The sequence below is a fragment of the Heteronotia binoei genome, chromosome 12 (assembly GCF_032191835.1).
Source record: "Heteronotia binoei isolate CCM8104 ecotype False Entrance Well chromosome 12, APGP_CSIRO_Hbin_v1, whole genome shotgun sequence".
Taxonomy (NCBI): domain Eukaryota; kingdom Metazoa; phylum Chordata; class Lepidosauria; order Squamata; family Gekkonidae; genus Heteronotia; species Heteronotia binoei.
Genome location: NC_083234.1, coordinates 12,306,810 through 12,327,217, shown reverse-complemented (window position 1 = coordinate 12,327,217; position 20,408 = coordinate 12,306,810). Strand labels below are relative to the sequence as shown.

The 20,408-nt window shown below is 42.5% G+C and overlaps 1 protein-coding gene across 1 annotated transcript in view; it reads right to left on the bottom strand.

The window, feature by feature from the left end:
• The window catches only part of ARHGEF12 (Rho guanine nucleotide exchange factor 12), a 124,134-nt gene that overhangs the window by 60,270 nt on the left and 43,456 nt on the right, over positions 1–20,408 (bottom strand). Inside the window, exons 3-8 of the mRNA XM_060251846.1 lie at positions 19,645–19,733; positions 17,013–17,069; positions 6,311–6,409; positions 3,877–3,926; positions 3,164–3,221; positions 1,459–1,643 (exon numbers count right to left, since the gene is read on the bottom strand). Coding sequence (XP_060107829.1) covers positions 1,459–1,643; positions 3,164–3,221; positions 3,877–3,926; positions 6,311–6,409; positions 17,013–17,069; positions 19,645–19,733 — 538 coding nt within the window. The remainder of the gene's footprint in view (positions 1–1,458; positions 1,644–3,163; positions 3,222–3,876; positions 3,927–6,310; positions 6,410–17,012; positions 17,070–19,644; positions 19,734–20,408) is intronic.

Here is a 20,408-nt window from a genome sequence, read left to right as displayed (position 1 = left end):
CAGATATTTGCTTGTTGACTTATGACCTGATCACCAGTAAGCTGGGGGGGCGGGGAGGGGGGCCAAAGCATTTCAATAAGTGGGGGAAATGTAGATTTGGAAGATACCTTCATCTGCTAAAAGATGTAAGGTAGCACCAGATGAAGTCACTGGGTGTGTGTGGGGGGAAGCTATTTGTGAATTTCCTGCATTGTGTAGAGGGTTGGACTAGATGACCCTGGAGGCCCCTTCCAATTCTATGATTCTATGAAGAAATTTGCTTGAGAACTGAAATAAGAATCTCCTTTATGTCTTATCCAGAAGTTAAAAGGTTTTTTTTTTCAATACAGCAGACTCAATGTGGTAATGTAGCATATGAACTATCACAAATATGAACAGAAACAATTTGAACAGGTTGTACTGACGTCAGGCAAGCAGATATTGTCCAAGATCTACACCATATTGCATAGTCTGAAGTTAGATATGGGAAAACCCCATATTCTAAATGCAGTAAGAGCCTTGGTTATTGTCTGGATCCTGCCAAATAGAAATTCATTCATACAAAGGGGAACAGAATATTCTTACAACATACACATAAGAATTGTCTTAAAATAGCATGGTACCTAACACCAACTAGACTATTTAAGCTTACTCTTTCAGCTAGTAATAAGTGCTAGTTTTGTACCTCTCTACAAGCAGACTGCAATCATATGAAAGATTTGAGTCCAGTAGCACCTTAGAGACCAGTAAGATTTTTGGAGTAGAAGCTTTCATGGCATAATCCCATTTGTATCTAATGAAGGGAGATTTGACACTTGAAAGTTCATCCCCTGAAAATCTTGTTGGTCTCTGAGGCGCTACTTTAAGACTCAAATCGAGCTATTCTACTGAAGACGAGCACAGCTCCCATCTGAAACTATGCTTGTGTGTGGTGGTTCATTTGTGGCCCCAGGGCTCAAGTTTATTGAAAAACAAATCCAACAGACAATTTTTGAGATCTGAAGATGGGTCGTTAATCTGAAGCCTGAAATTTACCTCTTAAATTGTATCAATATTGTAACTATTGATTCCAGTAAATGCTCTGACCTCTGTGAGCACGGTATTCGTGCATTATTGGACACAACCAACACCGTGTGGTAAAGAAGAATAATTCGTAAAGATATGGGAATTGTTCTCAATAGTCAAACTAACAGCAAATCAAAATTCTAAAAATATTTTAGATGATGAAATCTGACAGAAATTGGCTGCCTTTTTTTTTTTAAATCTTTACACTGTTAGAAACAAATGGCTACGGAAGGCATAACCATAAGTGTGTACTTTCTTTTCCTTCATTTGTTTTAAATTTGTGAATCAGAAATGTTGTATGCTTTGCCCAGGTGTTCTGATTACGTGCTGCTGCATTTTAACAAAAATTGTGGTTTTTTTCCAAAAAAACCACACAGTCAACCCCCTTTTTCCTCAAAGCCTGTTAGGCCTGACCTCCATCAGCACCGGGCTGGTAATTCTCTCCGTGTTCCCAGATGCTCCTGGTGAGTGAGGAGATGTCGTGATGGGAGACATGCTGCTGGACGCACAGGCTGCTGGATCCATTTCAGAATCAGCCAACAGAATCTGGGGCGACCCAGGCGGGCGCCCTTGCACAGTGAGAGCTACATAGGAACCCGCTGCAGAGAGAAGACAAAATCCCATTAGTTTTTTTCCCTCCCCCTCCAGCTCAAGTGACTGGACAGGAAACCCTGCCAGAAAACCAGTTCTTCAAACCTCAAGACTTGTCACAGTTACAAACTTCACTGTATGGGAAAAACAGTGGTGGGAAGCCAGATAATTTTCATCATTACATACGAGGGTTGCCAAGTCCGATTCAAGAAATATCTAGGGACTTTGGGGGTGGGGCCAGGAGACTTTGGGGGTGGAGCCAGGAGACATTAGGGGTGGAGCCAAGATCAAGGCTGTGACAAGCAGAATTGAACTCCAAAGGGAGTTCTGGCCATCACATTTAAAGGGACGGCACACCTTTTCAATTCCTTCCTTCCACAGGAAATAATGAAGGATAGGGGCACTTTCTTTTGGGGCTCATAGAATTGGACTCCCTGGTCCAATCTTTTTGAAACTTGGGGGGTATTTTGGGGAGAGGCACTAGATGCTGAAACTTTGGTGCCTCTACCCCAAAAAACAGCCCCCACAGAGCCCCAGTTACCCGCGGATCAATTCTCCATTATTTTCTATGGGAATAAATCTCCCTAGGGAATAACAGAGTTCCCAGCAGACATTTACCTCCCCTCCCCCCGCTTTCTGACGACCCTAAAGCGGGGGGAGGGCCTCCAAACCGGGGGATCCCCTGCCCCCACCTGGGGATTGGCAACCCTATTACACACTGACAAGCGTTCTTAACATATGCTGAAGGGGTCAGCAAAAAGGGCACACTGCATCTCCTCTTGGATATGTCCCCTCCCCGCCCCTATGATGGCTTTCAACTGAGGACACCACCTGTCACTGCTGTGGTCAGAGGGAATGGTTTCACTGCAGGATTTGGCCTGTGCCAAGTACTCATCCAGAACACAACTGCATCATTGGCATAGTAAAAACAGGTTGCTTACCTGTAACTGTTGTCCTTTGAGTAACCGAAATGATTGGCTTTGCCAGTGCGATGGGCACAGGAAGTCGTAAATAACATTCATGCAGCTCCAAGACAGAAGCAAGCACACATTTGCCTTGCACCAAATCATTGCTTTTATTTCTTTAAAGATGACACGTGTCAGCCTATCATTCAACAAGCTTTAGCTTTAGTGCAGCACATGACATCAGCTAGAAACTCAGTCTTCATACAGACTGAATAATAAAACTCAAGGAGATGGGAAGAGTAAGTTTGATGGACTGACTATTAAGCAACCCAGTTTTCTCAGACTGCGACTACAAAACATGAGTAGAGATTGTACAATAATGAAAATACGTTCAGTCCTCCCCAGCATCTTTAAGACCTCTCCAAATTACTGCAGATACCATTTTACTTTGTACTTGAATGCACCTCAAGGCTTTTAGACAGGTAATAGATAATAGCATGGCTAAAATCCAATTACTGACTTGCCTCCTGACTGAGCTGGAGCAATTCAACTTCCACCACTCAATCCATGCACACCGCAAGGGCTCTACTGGGATTAAATATAGTTGCACGGAATTTACTCACACTTTATCAGCTTCACCACCTCCAAATGGTTTGAATGTGTTACCAGAGTCCCATTCACCTAAGAAAAGAAAACAGGTTCATCAATTTTATTCCAGAAAAGTTACATGAATGATCTCTGCCCTTCGAAGTAAGTGCTGGTTTCGCTTTCTCCATGTTCTTCAAGAGGATGTTCTTCACACTAGACAAAAAGACTAAGGATCTCACCAGCTTTGCACAAACTCCTTAAGCACAGAGAACAGACTTTTCATGTAACAACAGCAAAAACTTTTGGAAGTATCCTTCGTATGCTATTTTCAACTCAATATTTAAAACTACTTGCTTGCGACACTGACTAAGAGCTGTCTGAGAACCTGAAGGGGATCCCAATGCTCTGTCATGAAGCAGAAGTTCCAGCTACCCCTTCCCCCACCCATCCCAATGCTTACAGATACGGGTCTTTTAGCAGACATGAAATTGAAACCTTGTGTGACGTGCATCAGCTTTACAAAGCAAGGTTATGAAACTGGAGTGTTTTCCACCAAAAAGGCAAGCGTCTGGCAACATGACATCTCCTTTCTTACTGCCAGTTCTAAATATAGGAAAATGCTCAGTGCCTCAAATGTTCTTGAGAGGTAACATTTGGCAAAACACTGTTGTACTGATGGGGATCACTGGAGCATTCCTGTCTCTTGCCAACAGCAATTTAATCTTCTGACGACATCGAGTGTTCCTACCTTAATGATTCGGTCACCAGTTTGGACTCCAGCCCGCATGGCTGCTCCATCTAAAGAAGGGAAGAACCAGCCACTTAAGAATTCAACCATTTTTTGTTTTCAGCATTTTTCTGTTCTGGACTCCAAGGAAAATAAACCTTCCCTTTCAGGTTATGCAAGGGCCAAACTTCAGCAAACAGAGAACATGCTGTGTGCTGCTGTCTGGATCCCCATTAGCACTGGCTCTGTGGACCTTGCTGGTCTCCTAGGTATTCCTGCTTCTCTACATCACACACAGATCAACTGCAAGACCAGCACAGGACACAGAGCCTACAATGCAGGAAGTCCTCAAAAGAGATTTAACATACTTCCACTTTGGGGCTAATCCACCAAACCTGATTAGTTGTAATGCCAATACATCAACTGACACCCGCAGAAATCTTTCTCCTATCTTACAGAAGTGACCCTCTAACCTACCTCACAAGTATCTATAAGATTCAAGGCCTTAGCTAATTAAGGCAACTGATTCAAATTGAACCCGACAACTTTTAGAAAGTAACTTCTGGCATTGCTCAGGTGATGAAATAACTTCTAATCAGGGTAGTAGTCTCTGGAGCTAAACAGTCATCTGGTCAAGCAATCCAGCAAGGTAATATTACTCTTACCGCACGGGTTGCAATGGCTACAAGCCAATCTATTTACTGCTTTCTAAAAAACCTGCCTTTTTCTACAAAGTGCTCAGGATAGTGGTTATGATTCCCTCCCTCCAATGTCTGTCCTCAAAACAAACCTGTGATGGACATCAGGCTGAGAGACAGTAACTGTCCAAAGTCAGACTCAGGTGAGTGGCCATATGGATCTGAAGCAACAGAACAACGTTTGAGTCCAATGGCACCTTTAAGACCAACGAAGTTTAATTCTGGGCATAAGCTTTTGTGTGCATGCACGCTTCATCAAATATCTAATGACTCAGATTAGATATCAGATATCTGATGAAGTGTGCCTGCACAAGAAAGCTTATGGCCAGAATTAAGCTTTGGTCTTAAAGGTGCCACTGGACTCCAACTTTTTCCAAAGTCAGTCAGTGAGCTTCATTAAGGAATAAGAATTTGAACATTCCATGTCCTAAGCCAACACTCTTAACTACTGTGTCGTACTGGCCTCTCATCCTAGGTTTAAATGTAACTCCTGCACTGCTCTTTGCTAGTATAACTGGGCTGCTCGATAATAAGATTTTTGCACTTGGGCACGACAGCCAAATATTTACACTGCCTATCAGGTAGGAAGTAAATGTCAACTTTCACAGCTAGCCTTTAAAAATGCATGTAAGCTGCAAACCAATTTCCCCTGAACATATTTATGTTTTGGGGAAGGGTTATGGAGTGAAAGAAAAAAAAACACGTAAGTTCATTTCATATCACTGCACGTTCCAGACTTTAAAAAAATCCCAAATGTGCTGGTTACTGAATGTCCCATTTGTTGATTGTGCTGACTCACTCCGTGTAATCCGCCTTGAGTCCAAAGTTTGAGTGCAGTGGCACCTTTAAGACCAACAAAGCTTTATTCTGCATGCACACACGAAAGCTTATACCCAGAATTAAACTTTGCTGGTCCTAGAAGTGCCACTGCACTCAAACCTTGTCCCGCTGCTTCAGACCAACATGGCTACCCACCTGAATCCGCCTTGAGTCCCTGAGAGAGACGGGCTATAAATAAGTATGGAGAAAGCAGAGAAAGAAGTCCTTTTCTCCCTTTCTCCCAATACAAGAACTCGTGGGCATTCGATGAAACTGCTGAGCAGACAGGTTAAAACGGATAAAAGGAAGTACTTCTTCACCCAAAGGGTGGTTAACATGCGGAATTCACTGCCACAGGAGGTGGTGGTGGCCACAAGCAGAGCCACCTTCAAGAGGGGGTTAGATAAAAATATGGAGCAGAGGTCCATCAGTGGCTATTAGCCACAGTGTGTGTGTGTGTATATATATATTTTTGGCCACTGTGTGACACAGAATGTTGGACTGGATGGGCCATTGGCCTGATCTAACATGGCTTCTCTTATGTTCTTAAGGTAAATAAATAAATATATATATTTTAAAATCCACCATGTGCATCATACTATTTATTATTTGGCTAGCATTCCTCAATCAGCAAAAAAGTCTCACGAGAAATGGCTTTTAGTGCTGCTTCATCCGTTTCAACCGTAGCCTGGCTCTACATAATGCATCACACCTCCTTGCACCTCATTGGGAACAATGTAAATGAAGTGCATTATTTCATGCTGGCTGAGCCATGAAACTGCGATGCTGAGAACCAGGGACAAATTTAGCACTCCGCGGTGTTCTCTACCAACACGTGCAGAAATAAATTAAATGCATCGTTCTTTTACACGCTCTGTATGTAAACTGTACCAGTTGAAACTGCAGAATGCGACGCGCCTCTTAGCAAGCCCACTCACCTTCTTTGACTGACTGCACAAATACTGGATTGTCTCCACTGACTGTCAGCCCAAATCCATTTTCATCTCGTTGGATAATAACACAACGCTGAACAAGACCTGTACGGGGGCAGGAAAAGCAAGACAAGGAGAGGGGTGTAGGCATCAGACCACAGCCTCATCCTGCTAGAAGACAACAGATCGCAACTGGCAGAATGGAAGCTGTGTGGGAATTGCAGGATAAGGGGGCACAGAAAGAAATAGGCCAGAAGCAAGGAAAAGCAAGGAAAACTACTAGACCAGGTCATGCTTACAATACTAATCACATGATACGAGGTACAGTACAGAGAGGTAGAGTGTTCTGGATCATCAGCCACACTTTGAGACCCAACTCTGCAAGCAGAATTACGGGAGCACTCTGCGTGCCTGTCCTCGCCTATCCTATCTCCTTAGCCAAAGCTGAACAGAAAATTCAGCTCCCTCAAGTTTGAATTTTCAAGAAGATATTGTCATTACTTGCCAAATGGCCACCAAGAGTCTACCAGAATACTTAAGGAGTGGAAGCTGGTCATATGCTCTACATGTTCAAAGTACCATCACTGACTGTATGAACACCAATATACTGGGGAGAAATGTACCATTTTTAAACATGCCCCTCCCGAAGAACTGTAAACTTCACAGATAGATATCAAAATGTTAAACATTACCACCATTAAAGAGACATCCATTTCCAAGGCACACATATTCTAAAATTTTATTGGGATACTTCTGTACTTTACAACCATACTGCGAAACGTTAGCCACAACCCAGCTCTGTTTATTACTGAAGAAGACCGCTGCTATTGGCTTCTGTCCAAAGTAAGCTCTGCACAATGACAAGTAATACTAGGTCACTATATTCTTATATCCTTTCTGTTTTTGTGTGTGAGTGTATGTGTAGACTAAGGTTGCAGAAGAGTACAACTGTGCTCTGTGCAAATTAAAATCACGCCAAAATAAAATAAAACCCCCTTCAAAATTAATCCAGAGCATGCTCAAAAACAATGTTAAAGAATTCCGCACATGAAAGGTTGGTTTTCAAGAGGTTTCTTTTTATAACGTTGCATCGATGTGGTGCTCTGCTGTGCTTCTGTGGTAAAACAACAAAAATAACACACCCTCTTTTCTTAGGCATTTATTTTGTGGGAACGGAGCCCAGGTCATAACGGATCTTCAGTGCAACAACTCGCATGGCTGCGATGCATGGGTGCAATGCACAAAGACCAGGAAGAAGCTCTGAAGCATTTGGCTCATTCTCTAATTAAGAACAGTTCAAAAACCTTCTGCAGGCCTCAAGGCATTCTGATTTCTTTAGTCACAAACAGGAATCTGATCCACTAGGAGCAGGATCCACTGAGTGACAGTATTGCTGCTGAAGAGCAAAGTGCATGAGTGTCTCTGCAAATCAGTGAAGCGGTACAATTGGGGCCCCTGATTCAACCTTCAGCACCACCAAAAAAAGGACCCATGAAAAAGGGGGTGTTTCCCCGGCATAGAACAAAACACAAACAGCTTCACATAAGAGGTTGAATTATGGAAGTGCCCTTCGGCTTCTGGGTACCAACCATATTGCTAAGATAATGTATAGAGTCAGCTCCAAAAGGGTGCTTTATCTGCCTACTACATCAGGGGTCCCCAACCCCCGGTTTGTGGACCGAGACCGGTCCGTGGCCTGTTAGCAACCAGTCTGTGAGTTGTGTAATTATTTCATTATATATTACAATGTAGCAATAATAAGACAACATTGGATTTATATCCTGCCCTCCACTCCGAATCTCAGAGTGGCTCACAATCTCCTTTATCTTCTTCCCCCATAACAGACACCCTGGGGCTGAGAGAGCTCTCCCAAGAAGCTGCCCTTTCAAGGACAACCTCTGCCAGAGCTATGGCTGACCCAAGGCCATTCCAGCAGCTGCAAGCAGAGGAGTGAGAAATCAAACCCAGTTCTCCCAGATAAGAGGCTACACACTTAACCATCACACCAAAATAAAGTGCACAATTGTATCATCCTGAAATCATGCCCCCCCCCCCCCCCCGCCAGTCCATGGAAAAATTGTCTTCCACTAAACCAGTCCCTGGCACCAAAAAGGTTGGGGGCCACTGTACTACAGTATCAAATGCTGCTCTCTGCCTTCACCTTCAAGTCCTTGACATGACTGAACTTCTCTAAGCCTTGCCTCAAAAGATGATGCCGAAGGGCAGGGCGTGGGGGAAGGGAACAAGAACCATTTTTTAAAACTCAGCTTGTTTTAAAACTCGCCTGACAAATATTCGAGTTTTATAAGGAAGGCCTTAGCTTAACCTTGCTGGCAAAAACCTTCCTGATTTCACTATCTTGCAGTGGTCAGGCAACTCCATTTCTTCAGGCTCTTCGCCAGAACTATACTTATCAAAATACTACACTTATTTAAGCTTTACGATCATAAGATGCTGGTGCTAACATTTAAAGCTCTATATGGTCTGTGACCAACATACCTGCAGGACTGCCTACTCCCTTAAAACCCACACAACCACTACGGACATTATCCTACGGAGGCCCTGCTTTGAGTTCCCCCCATCTTCTGAGATGAGGTGATTAAAATCTATTGAGATGAATATGATTAAAAGCAATGTATATATCTACAGTATATATAGGAATGTACAGTATATATAGTGCTGTAGATTCTTCATCTTAATGTAGATTCTTACATCAATACTGCATTTGTAAAACTTTGTCCTTAAAGGCATTTTACTCATTCAAAAATGAAACAAACAAACAAAAATCATACGGGCTTCCCCCCTACCCCTGGGCTCCATAGACTTTCCAGTCTTTCTAGTGAAAAAAACAAATAGGAAAAAGTCCAGAAGAATGGATTTATTCAAATTTTCCTAGTATTTTTTTGCTGGTCTTTACTCCTCTACTCTAGGGACACTATCAGTCTTCATTTGGGGAAGGACGGTGGCTCAGTGGTAGAGCATCTGCTTGGTAAGCAGAAGGTCCCAGGTTCAATCCCTGGCATCTCCAAAAAAGGGTCCAGGCAAGTAGGCATAAAAAACCTCAGCTTGAGACCCTGGAGAGCCGCTGCCAGTCTGAGTAGACAATACTGACTTTGATGGACCAAGGGTCTGATTCAGTATAAGGCAGCTTCATATGTCCATATGTCCATTTCAGACCTGCTACATACTGAACCCGTTTCTGGTTTGCTTGCAAGGGCAGCCCAACACACAGCGTATTACAGTAATCCAGTCACAAATGTACGAAAGCATGGATTAGTGTGGACAGATCAGCTGACTTCATGAAAGAAAGAAGTTGCTGAGCCAAAAGCAGCTGACAGAAGGCAGTCTTTGCACTGGAACTAACTTGTTTTTCAAACGGCAAGGCTGGGCCATGAGCTCCCCTAAGCTGCGCAAGTGACAGCTCTTTCCATCCAACCCACCTGATCCAACCCCATCAAAGCATCAGCCTTCTGACCAGCATGACATCCATTGTGTTTTGATTTTGCTTGCTCTGACTTAGCCACTGGACCATGGCCTCAAAGCACTGATTTACAGCCAAGCCAGAAACATCTGAAGGCTTAGAAACTGAAATCAAGAGCTGGGCACCATCCAGATATTGATGACATTCAGCCGCACAGTTCTAGATAATCCCATTCAGGAGTCTCATGGAAATATTTAAGAGCATGGCTCGCAAAATGGAAAACTCCACTCCCCAATACTGCTCTTTCGGCAGAAATGTTTTGTATCTGATTGGAAAGAAATCACAATGACCACCAAACAGCCACTCATCTAACACCGTATTATAACTGATGAGTAAGATTGGAGGATGTACCAAGGGGCACAGAGATATCTAGCAAAGACACCAGGGATAACTGCTCCCAGGAGCAATTTTGCCACCACATACCACATGCTCTATCACTTTCCTCCCAAAGCAGCAAGCCAGCGACCAGCTGGCTCTATTCTCAGCTTGTCCTTCAAATTAGAATGGATTGGAAACTATAAGTAGAAAATGTTTCAAAAACAGAACTGCCAGATTGACATCAATAGTCAGGTCAGACTTAGGTACAACCAAGTAACAAACAACCTTGAACTATTAAGTTGTATGAGACTCAGTGCATCAAGGGTGCCAGAGAGAGTAAAAAAGCCTTTGCTACCATCACTGCCACCTCAGTGACCGGCAAACAGGCTCTGTGACGTGCTCTGCCTGATTTGTCCCAAGTGTTCTGCTAACAATGCTCTAGTCATCCCCAAAATCAATTGCCCAATTCTCTCATACACCACGAGGGAGAGTACAGCAAGAAGGTAGGACACTATCTGGGGTTGCAACCCTATTTTGTGTGCTTAAAATTTGGGTTTGTAAGATGCCTCAAAGGCAGGGTGTATGTGTGTGTTTGTGTGTATGAAATAAATAAAGGAGCAGCCCTGTCTATTGCTCCAGTCAGCCTTTCATTTCATGAGATTTCAAGAGCCTCCTCAAAACCAGTAGGATGGCTTTCATAGGATGTCATGCCAACCAGATGTCATGGAGAGCTATCAAACAGGCCACAGAGGCCAAGCCCCTAACCCATGTTGCCTCCAAGTGCTTGTTTTCAGGAGGCTTACTGCCTCTGAATATGGCGGTTCTCTTTACTTACCATCTCTAGTAGCCACTGAAGGATGGACCTATCCTCTGTCTAACCCCCTTTTCATGCCGCCTGCCATCACTGAAAATCTCCCAGTGTCACTTGCAATCTGAAAGGCCTGAAGCTGGACTAAGAGGTCCACCAACTCTGCAGGCAGGAGGCAGTAAGCTTAAATGAGCCTTCGGTAGATCGTGTTTCACCCACAACAAGTAATCTGCTTTGCAGCACAGAAAAGACGTCTGGTGTATATCCTTTTTCATGTGTTCAGCCAATCACAACCTGAGACAATCCCATGGCTGACATGGTGGCCATGAAGACCGAGCTTGACCTGACAAGGCAGCCTCTGTACTGAAATTCCCAAGAACAAGCACTGAGGTCTTCAACACCAAAACTGAGGCCACCTCTGTCAGCTCAGCCAGGGAGAGACTGCTGGCATGTTTGAGTCCGCTTGCGGAGAGGGCGGGATAGAAATTTAAGGTAATAAATAAATAATAAATGGATGTTAAACCAGCAGGATTCCTAACCTATCCACTGTACCTAACACAAGGTCCACACAATCAAAAAATGGTCTCTGTTTGCACAGGGTATCTACTGTCAGATAAAAAATTACAGAAAGCAATTGCTACCCACTCCCGCCCTGTGCTTCAGTTCGACAAGCTGCTTCTCCAACATTATGGGGCTTGCTTAATGCCATACAAAATTTTGGCTTGTGTGAAGGAATCAAGCTCCAATTCACTGAGCTGCCCGTATTCAGACATCACAGTGAATTGGAGCTTGCTGAAGTCAGGAAGAGTCCAGTCATGCTCTGCATGCCAGGAAGGAGAAGCAAAAGTCACAACAACAAACTGTATTCATGCCAATCTGGAGTTGAATTGCAGTTTTCCTGTGTCATCTGAATGTTGCAGCAGATGAGTAAAGTTTGCATTTGGCAAGGGTGAGCTGCTGAAGGGATCTGCAACATACTTTTTCATGTGCTGAGCCAATCGCAACCTGAGACAGTCCCATGGCTGATGTTTGCTGAAGGGATCTGCAACAGAGAGTGACTGCTTTCCGGGTGATGGAACGGCAATGCCAGAGAGAGGAGGAGAAGGGAAGAAGGTAATGAATGAAGATGAGATCTGGAGACAGGAGAATCAATAGTTGCCATAATGTTGGAGAAGCATTAATCAGAAGGTGGAAGAAAGGAGAAAGATTGCAAGGGGAAAGAGGAATTTGGCAGAGAGGTGTCCTAGCTTGCTACCTAGGTGCAAATAGTTTGAACTGGCACCACCCCTTAGTTCAAGACCCATGGTAGGTGGGAAGCTGGAGAGAGGCTGGGATGAGGGAAGTTAGCAGCAGGCTGTGGATGCGGGTTCAGGAAAAAAGGAAAGACAGCAGCAGAAGCAAGGCTGAGCAGGCAGACACAGTACAAAATAAATAAATTCCACCTGGACCAAGAGTCTGTTATATCTGAAGTTACATGAACAGAAGCCTCCCAGGACTAGGAACCACAAATGTGACCCTGATGGTGCCTAGCAGAATGTAAAGCTCTATAAAAGGTTCTAACCAGAGGGACAAAGCTGCTGTTTCTGTTTTTATTTTCCCAACCAAGTTATCCTCATTCCCTGAGGTAGCTGAACTTCAGTGGCACACAAATCAATATTTTTGCCAAGCACCAAAACTGCGAAATAATCTTTCCTATCCCTGAAGTGACTCATCTTGAGATAGAGACCACTGTAAGAATCACCCCAAGATGCAAACTGCAGCTTGGTGCAAAAAGCATTTAAAGATTACAATTGGGAGCCGGGAGGGAGTATGCATGTTACAATCTTCTGCAGTGGTTCCAATGGTTACCTATTAGTTCAATGAAAGGTACTGGTTAATGTCTACAAAGCGCTTCCTGGCCTTGGGCCCACATATCTGGGGGAGAGCCTCTCCTGACACACTTTTCAAGGGCAGTTTCATTCATCTGAGCAAAACCTTGTGGAAATCCTGCCCTGCAAACAGGTACAAACCCTACGCCTAAACATTCTCTGTTGTGGCTCCCACCTTGTGGAATGGCCTGACAAAATGAGAAATCGACATACTTCTTTCATTCCACAGAATGTGTAAAATGGATTCTTCAGGAGGGCATTTTTCTAAAGAGAACAGAATTGTAGCTGTAACGTCTGAGAACTTTTTCTCATTCCCATTGTTTATTGTATTAGATTATTTCTCACATTTCCCAGTTTTACCTTTTTGCTCTGCAATTTTTATCGATTGCACTATCTGCTGTACATATTAAAGTGTCATTTAGCATTGTTTTTTAAAATTTGGTTATCCATCTTTAATGACTGTATGTTTTATACAGTACAGTTTTCATAACATTGTTTTAAAATTATGTAATCCAACTTGAGGCTCTGCAAAAAAGGTGGACTATAGATGAAGTAACTAAGTAAATAAAGGCACTGAGTCATATTGCAAAATGGTTTCTTCGGGAACAAAGAAAAGAATGTTTAGTCTTTTGCAGATAACTAAGAAGATGAGAGAATTTATGAAGAGAAACCCTTGAAACACTGTTTGCAGGACCTTAGAATGACGTTCCTTGCCTAACTTGCATTTCCTTTTATACACAAGGAAGGACTGTGGACTTATTTTTCCTTCAAATAAGGATTTCAACAGCTCTTACCTCAAAAACTAACTGCCATGCCTCAAATCACTCTTGCCACTTCAAAGTATTTCCCCACTAACATCCAAAGGTAGGCAATAAGACTGCAGTCACTAGCAATATACAAAGAACATTATTTTCTGCTTGCAGGCTCTTAAGTAGCTTGGTTTCATCCAAAGCAAACATTGCAAGTGTTTCCACCCAAGTTCCAGTCCCAGTAGGAAGAAGGGAGGAGTACAAGCACAGGGAAAGACTGACAAGCAAAGGCAGAGGGAATGGAGTCTGCCCTTCTGAATCTTAATGCAGGCAGAGCTTCGGCAGGAAGGAAAAGAGGAAGCACGAGGATTTCAGTTAAGGGTTTGAGTTAGGAAATTTTGTTTCATTTTTTACACATGAAAAACTGGATGCAATGCAGACACAGGAAGCAAACTACAGATAACCCTCAACAAGCACTTAATGATACTGTTCAACCTCTGCCTGTATGTATGGACTGGTAATTTCTATTTCATTGTGTCTGAGGAAGTGTGAGTGCACACAAAAGCTCAAACCTTAAATGCAACTTTGTTGGTCTATAAGGTGCCCCAGGACTCAAACTTTGTTCTTAGGCACACAACACATTTCCTAAGTTGAGTCTTCACAGAAAGCTTTATGGAAGTGGGATTTCCCACCTCCATATCAGGGAGGAGTTTCTACCGTGAGGTTTTGGCTTACACTCAGACAAATATCCGATATCACTAGTAATGAAAAATCTTTAAAAATGCTAATCTGTGACCTTCAAAGTAGCAACATCTATTACTTTTTCTGGCTAAGGCAGATGGATAGGCAAATACCTGCAAAAGACAAAGTCCTTTCCCTAAGTAGTTCCTGTCTAATAAAGCCAGTTTACTTTATTTCAAAGAGGGAGCTTTCTGCTCCTCAAGGCAATGAACACTTGAAGAAAGCATCTCAGAGCTGTGGTGGCAGCTGCTTTTTTCATTTCTGGAACCATTCAAGGAATAATTTACCACGTATATTTGCAATGAGCTTTGAACAGGGCTTTTTCTACAAAAAAAGGAACTCATTTGCATATTATTTCACACCCCCGCCATCACCATTGTTTCATACAGGGCTTTTTTTGCAGAAAAAGCTCAGCAGGAACTCATTTGCATGTTAGGCCACACCCCCTGAAACCAAGCCCACTGGAAATGCGTTCCTGTATGTTCACGCTAAAAAAAAAAAAAGGCCCTGGCTCTGAACAAAGAATTTAGCTCTGAAAATGCTCTTACTCTTGGAAAATGTAACAAAGCAGTAGACAAGTGCATCTTTAAGACCAACTAAGTTTTATTCAGAATGTAAGCTTTCATATGCTCTTATGCAGACTTCATCAGACAAATGGGAATGGAAGCAGCAATTCTTAATATAAGTGGGCAATGATTCTTTTAATCTGCTAAAAACATTCCCATGATTCCACACTGCCCACTTATATTAAGAATTGCTGCTTCCATTCCCATTTGTCTGATGACATTTGCTTAAGAGCATACGAAATATTACATTCTGAATAAAACTTAGTTGGTCTTAAAGGTGCATTTGTCTGCTGCTTTGTTCTACTGCAGTATAGTAAGAATGGTTGACTTAAACACAGGTCCTGGAAGACTCCATGCTAATTAGTGCTCCAATCCATCCATAGAGCACTTTAGCATGTGAAAACGAGTGAAGATGATTCATCTAGAGCACAGACCAATGAGTTCCAATGGCCAGCACAGAATTCAAAACAAGATCAGACCCCTCCTTTTTAATGTCTGTTATCCACTGCTTTTCTAGGCAGAGCATGAGATCACTTCCTAGCATTCAGTGCATGTTGGAAGAAAAGGAAAAACAAAACCTAGGATGGGTTCATTTTGAAAAGAATTCAAGTGCTAAGGCAGTGACAGACCAATAAATGACTTGCAGATTCAACACGACTTAGAATTCTAGACCTAAAGAAGGATGCTATGTAAAATTCTCCTGTTTAAGAGACCGATGGAGTCAAAATAGCCTCTAACGTCTCGTGTTCTTTGAAATGATAGTTACAGAAAAAGCCTATGGAAATACTTCTGGGAACACAGTTTGTAAACATCTTATATTTGGGATTTATTACTCTAAAACTAAACCCGATCATTCACAGGATGAATAGTGGCATTAGAGAAATTCAGGGAAACAGAAGCACAGAGAGAACTTGAAGCACTTCAACTTAATGCACTTTATGTATTTAAAGCAGTATGAATTTAAAAAAAAAAATTTAATCCCCCTCATGTTGTTCTGAAGAGGCCTTAGGAATTTATTTTATGGATGTAAATTCTGTTTAAATCCAACTGTTTAATCTATTAAAGAGTTTATCATTTAAACTGACAAGCTCCCAAGTGGCTACTCCTTTTGGCATGCTCTGTCTTCAAGACTAAAAATGTACAATAGGCAGAAGGTCATCTTACTCCAAAGAACAAGCAGTGTGACTGTGGGGGGGTCTATTTTCTGTTAAAAACCTGAGAGGTGTTTGACTCTGTTCAGGCTGCTCTTCCTCCCAAGCAATTAATGTTTCCACTGGTAATTCTACAGGTACATTTCAGGACACGAAAGAATCATGCACTGCAGTCACAGTGACAAGGGACATCCACCTTCCTCTTGGCAAACTCCACCTTCACACTCACAGAAATGTGAAGACCTCTACACACCCACTCCTGCTGAGAAAATGTTTAAACATTTACAGCAATACAGAAAGAGTAAACTAATCATTTTCACTGAATAATTTAAGCATTTAATAGTCTACACCCCTGATTAGCTTTCCATCTTATGAAAGGTAAGGAGAAGTCACCACGGGAAACATAGTGAGCGAGAAGGAAAGTGAAATGGTTTGGTAATTTCTTTAGACAAAAGGCAAAACTTTCTCCTATATGTAACACATACTGTAAAGTCCACACCAACTCAAAAATGTGTGAAGAGATTAGGGGTTTTTTCTATCCTAAGGAGTCTCAATTGCCTTCTCTTCCTCTCCCCACAACAGGCACCTTGTGGGGTAGGTGGGGCTGAGAGAGTTCTCAAGAACTGTGATTGGCCCAAGGTCCCCCAGCAGGCTTCATGCGAGGGAGGAGTGGGGAATCAAACCCAGTTCTCCAGATTAAAAGCCACCACTCTTAACAGCTACACCAAGCTGGCTCCCTGCCTTGTATGTTACATGGCACCAAGTCCTCAATCACTTCAGGTCAAAGTATGTTTTCCTATTGGAATAGAAGACAATACAGAAAACACCCAGCGTCTGCAACACACAGGTTAGTAGCTGTCAGCTGCAAGCTTGCACATTTAAGCCACGTTAAAAAGCTCCATCCTTTCCCCTGCAGCAGAGCAAACCATGCATGCAGGTAAAGGGTACAGGCCCGAGGCACACAGAGCAACAGTATGGAGCACACCAAAACAAGGCACAAGGCTGCAGTGGCTGCGTCAAGCTTACCATATGTCTCGGATCTACTCTCCTCTGAGCTATACTTTGTCTTCCTGGAGGAGCTATCTGCACAAGAGCAGAAGAAAAGGAGAAAAAAAAGATATAGGAAATATGGAGACCAACATGGAATTTTAAAAAATAAAACAGAATGATTTGTATAATCAGGTTAAATCGTGCAACACAAAAAAATAAGGAATGAGCCACACAGAGGTGATAATATCTGGAAATCAGAATGTGAATACCAAAGGCAGGAACTACAGAGGCAACAACACACTATAAAGTGCTAGTGAGCTGGGGTGGGGTGGGGACAAACAAGGACACCGTGATTAAGCTCTTTCCTATACCAGCTTATGAATAGGTGAGGAAATCCTATATATGTTCAACATGCCCTGCCCTATAATACACCACGTACATGAATTGTGCTGCATAAATATTAACTATGGGAATTGCCTTACAACTGGAAGGAACAGTCCATATACCCTCTGACCAGTGGGGTCATTCAACAAGTCTTGAGCCCAGCTCTCTAGAAAATATCTTTCCCAGCCCTGCTATCCAAATTCCTTAGAAAATCCAGGCAATCATAACAGGGGGGATTGAGAGCAGACTAGTGCTTCTTAGGATAGAAAGGTCAAAGGATGCTAAAATACCCATGATCAGAATGCTGTAGATCCAGATTAACATGTTTCACTTTCACCAATGAGAAGAGAAATATTTATTCATTAGCTTAACTATGCCTGCTTGAAAATAAATCCTTTAAAAGGTATAACAAGGAAGCACTAACTAGTTATTATGCTACTAGCCCATCCCATTCCTAAGGGCTGGGGGATGGTAGCACTTCTTGCTCCTTCTTGTAATCAAGCTGCAAAGCAGACCTTTACTATTTCCATTTTTCAGATCTAAAAATGAATGACTACCCAGTGAATTCAGGGCTGAGCTATGAACTGAACCCCCTGCCTTGGGAAGTGCAGTCCAATACACCATTCAATGGATCTCACTGAACAAAGAGGTGGTACAACAATGTGGTTCACATAGGGGAGCCTGACCTTTCTCCTTAATTCCTTATATTTGCATATTGTAGTCTGCAGCCTTTGGGGTCAGCTCTCACCTGTTCATGACCCTAGAGAATCACAGACAGGATGGCGCAGCACATAGACCAAAAGCATGGGGCCAAGAGGCTCACCCGCAACCCAGTCACACAGTTAGGAGTAAACAGCAGTCTTTGGGTTAGTAGGTTGGAGTGAGCAGAACCTTCACATGCAGACTGAAGTCCAAGACAACATTAGAATGCAACACAGATGGTCTACGAACACAAGCGGGAGAGAAGGTGAACAGTTGTGTCCAGCTACAACTCCTGAAAACAAAAATGATCAAATGCCAATTCCCTTGGAAGGCTGCATAGAGAAGTTCTTTTGTTCACAAAGGGCTGCATATTTTTCATGCCTGCTCCTCAGAGAACAGCCTTACCAAGTACAGCAGTTTATCTAGCCCTGTGATCTCATTCTGAAAATGTATATGTATGCTGCCCCTCCAAAGACCTGCTCAAAGTTGCTCAAAGCAGAAACAATACAATAAAACCACAAATACAGCAACATAAAAATGATCAAGAACGACGTCATAAAAAGAAGCCATAAAAACAGGCATAAAACCGGCATAAAACATTCAGCAGCCTAAAATGAGAGTCATAAAGCAGTGCCCAGGTACAAAGCAGACCACAACAGCTTAAAAAATAATAATAAATTAGAACCTCTCTGTTAAAAGTCTGAATTAAAAGAAAGGTTTTGACCCGATGTGTACAGGACTTCAATATAGAGGGCTTGTGCACTTCAAGGGAGAGGACATTCCAATGGCAAAGTGCTAATAGTGAGAAAGCCTCATCCCTCATAGTCATCCACTTTACTTCTTCAGATGAGTGGCAGGACTTGGGAGGAGGATCTCAACTTGATAGGCCAGATAACATGTCACAGCAGTCAGTATCAGATACTACAAAGGATACAGCACTGGTCTACCCAACAGGACCTTCTTAGAAGTGCAAGGGGAAATTGTCAGGAAGACAAAGACTGAACTTGTGGGGTTTTGCAAATCAGCTTCTCAAGCTCTCTGTCCTTTGGACTATGCCTTCTGGGCTCCAACACTCTCATGACCTGCTATGCAGAATAATAAGCATCTGTGCACAGGTCAACATACTGCCTGTGTGGCTGGTAGTTATCAATGTGTCCAATGACCATACTTGGCGCTCCCACTCCAGCCTGCAAGAAAACCACAATCTACAGCTATCCCTTTTGTCCACAGGACATGTACTCTGCCCGTTTTAGTAAATAACTATCAATGGTTCTATCACTGTCATTAAAAAGAAAGCAAATCAACTATATTCTGTTACGTTTGCTTTCACAAGAGATTCGGCTCATCACTGTACCAGACCAGATTTATACATCTGAACAGCACAACAGTCAATAACATGCAAACCATTTAATGTGAAAAAGGAGTATCTGAAAGTGTTACGCACTTTTAGGGTGGAAAAAGAACACGGGTAGCTTTTGAATTCTACACCACTTAAAGCATGTGACAACTGTTTTCTAACTCTAAAAACCCTCTTAAATATGAAGTGCTGGAGTTCTGTGATGGAGGCTAACAGGATTTCTACCTGTAGGGTCAAAGTCGTGGGCACTGATGCAGCGCTCAACCTTCTGCTTCTTGTCTGCTGGAGACTCTCTACTCAGAATGCTGCCATGCCTGGAGCCAAACAGAAGGAAAAGCCAGCTTGAGTAAATCACATACATATCAGTCAGGACTCCTAGGAAATCATAACTATTAAGCAATTTTGTTAAGAGATTTGTTAAGAAACAATTTTGTTAAGAAAGAACACAATTTTTTTTTTTACTAATAATCCAACAGCAAAAGAGAAATTTACTAATAGCTTTACTCTTAAGTACTGCATATCTGCATAGGATATCAGAGAAAAATATCTGTATATATTACTTGAGTATAACTGGTCCAATTGTGCCCAACTGACTGCCTTCCTTTTTTACTTTAGAAACATTAAAAGTAGAATATTACTGAAGTCTGGTTAATACAAACTGGAATGAATGGAAAAATGAAAGCATTACAAGTCCCGGGCTCATTTGAACCCCTCTCTCCCCACAACCTCAAAAAACCCCACTGTAGAAGTGCTGTTATCCAGAGATGCCAGTTCCCACATTTACAGGGAAGTATTGTTTTTAAAAGTATACTGAGATCAATTAAATGTCAAGTGGAAAATTAACTTACACATTTGATTTATGGTTAACTGTTAACCCTCCCATAATGTGAAGCTTCAATACTCCCACCCTTTCAAGACTCTAGGACAACTCTGCACACTGAGTTAAATTTCAAGACAAGTGAACTGGCCTTACAAGATATGAATCACCA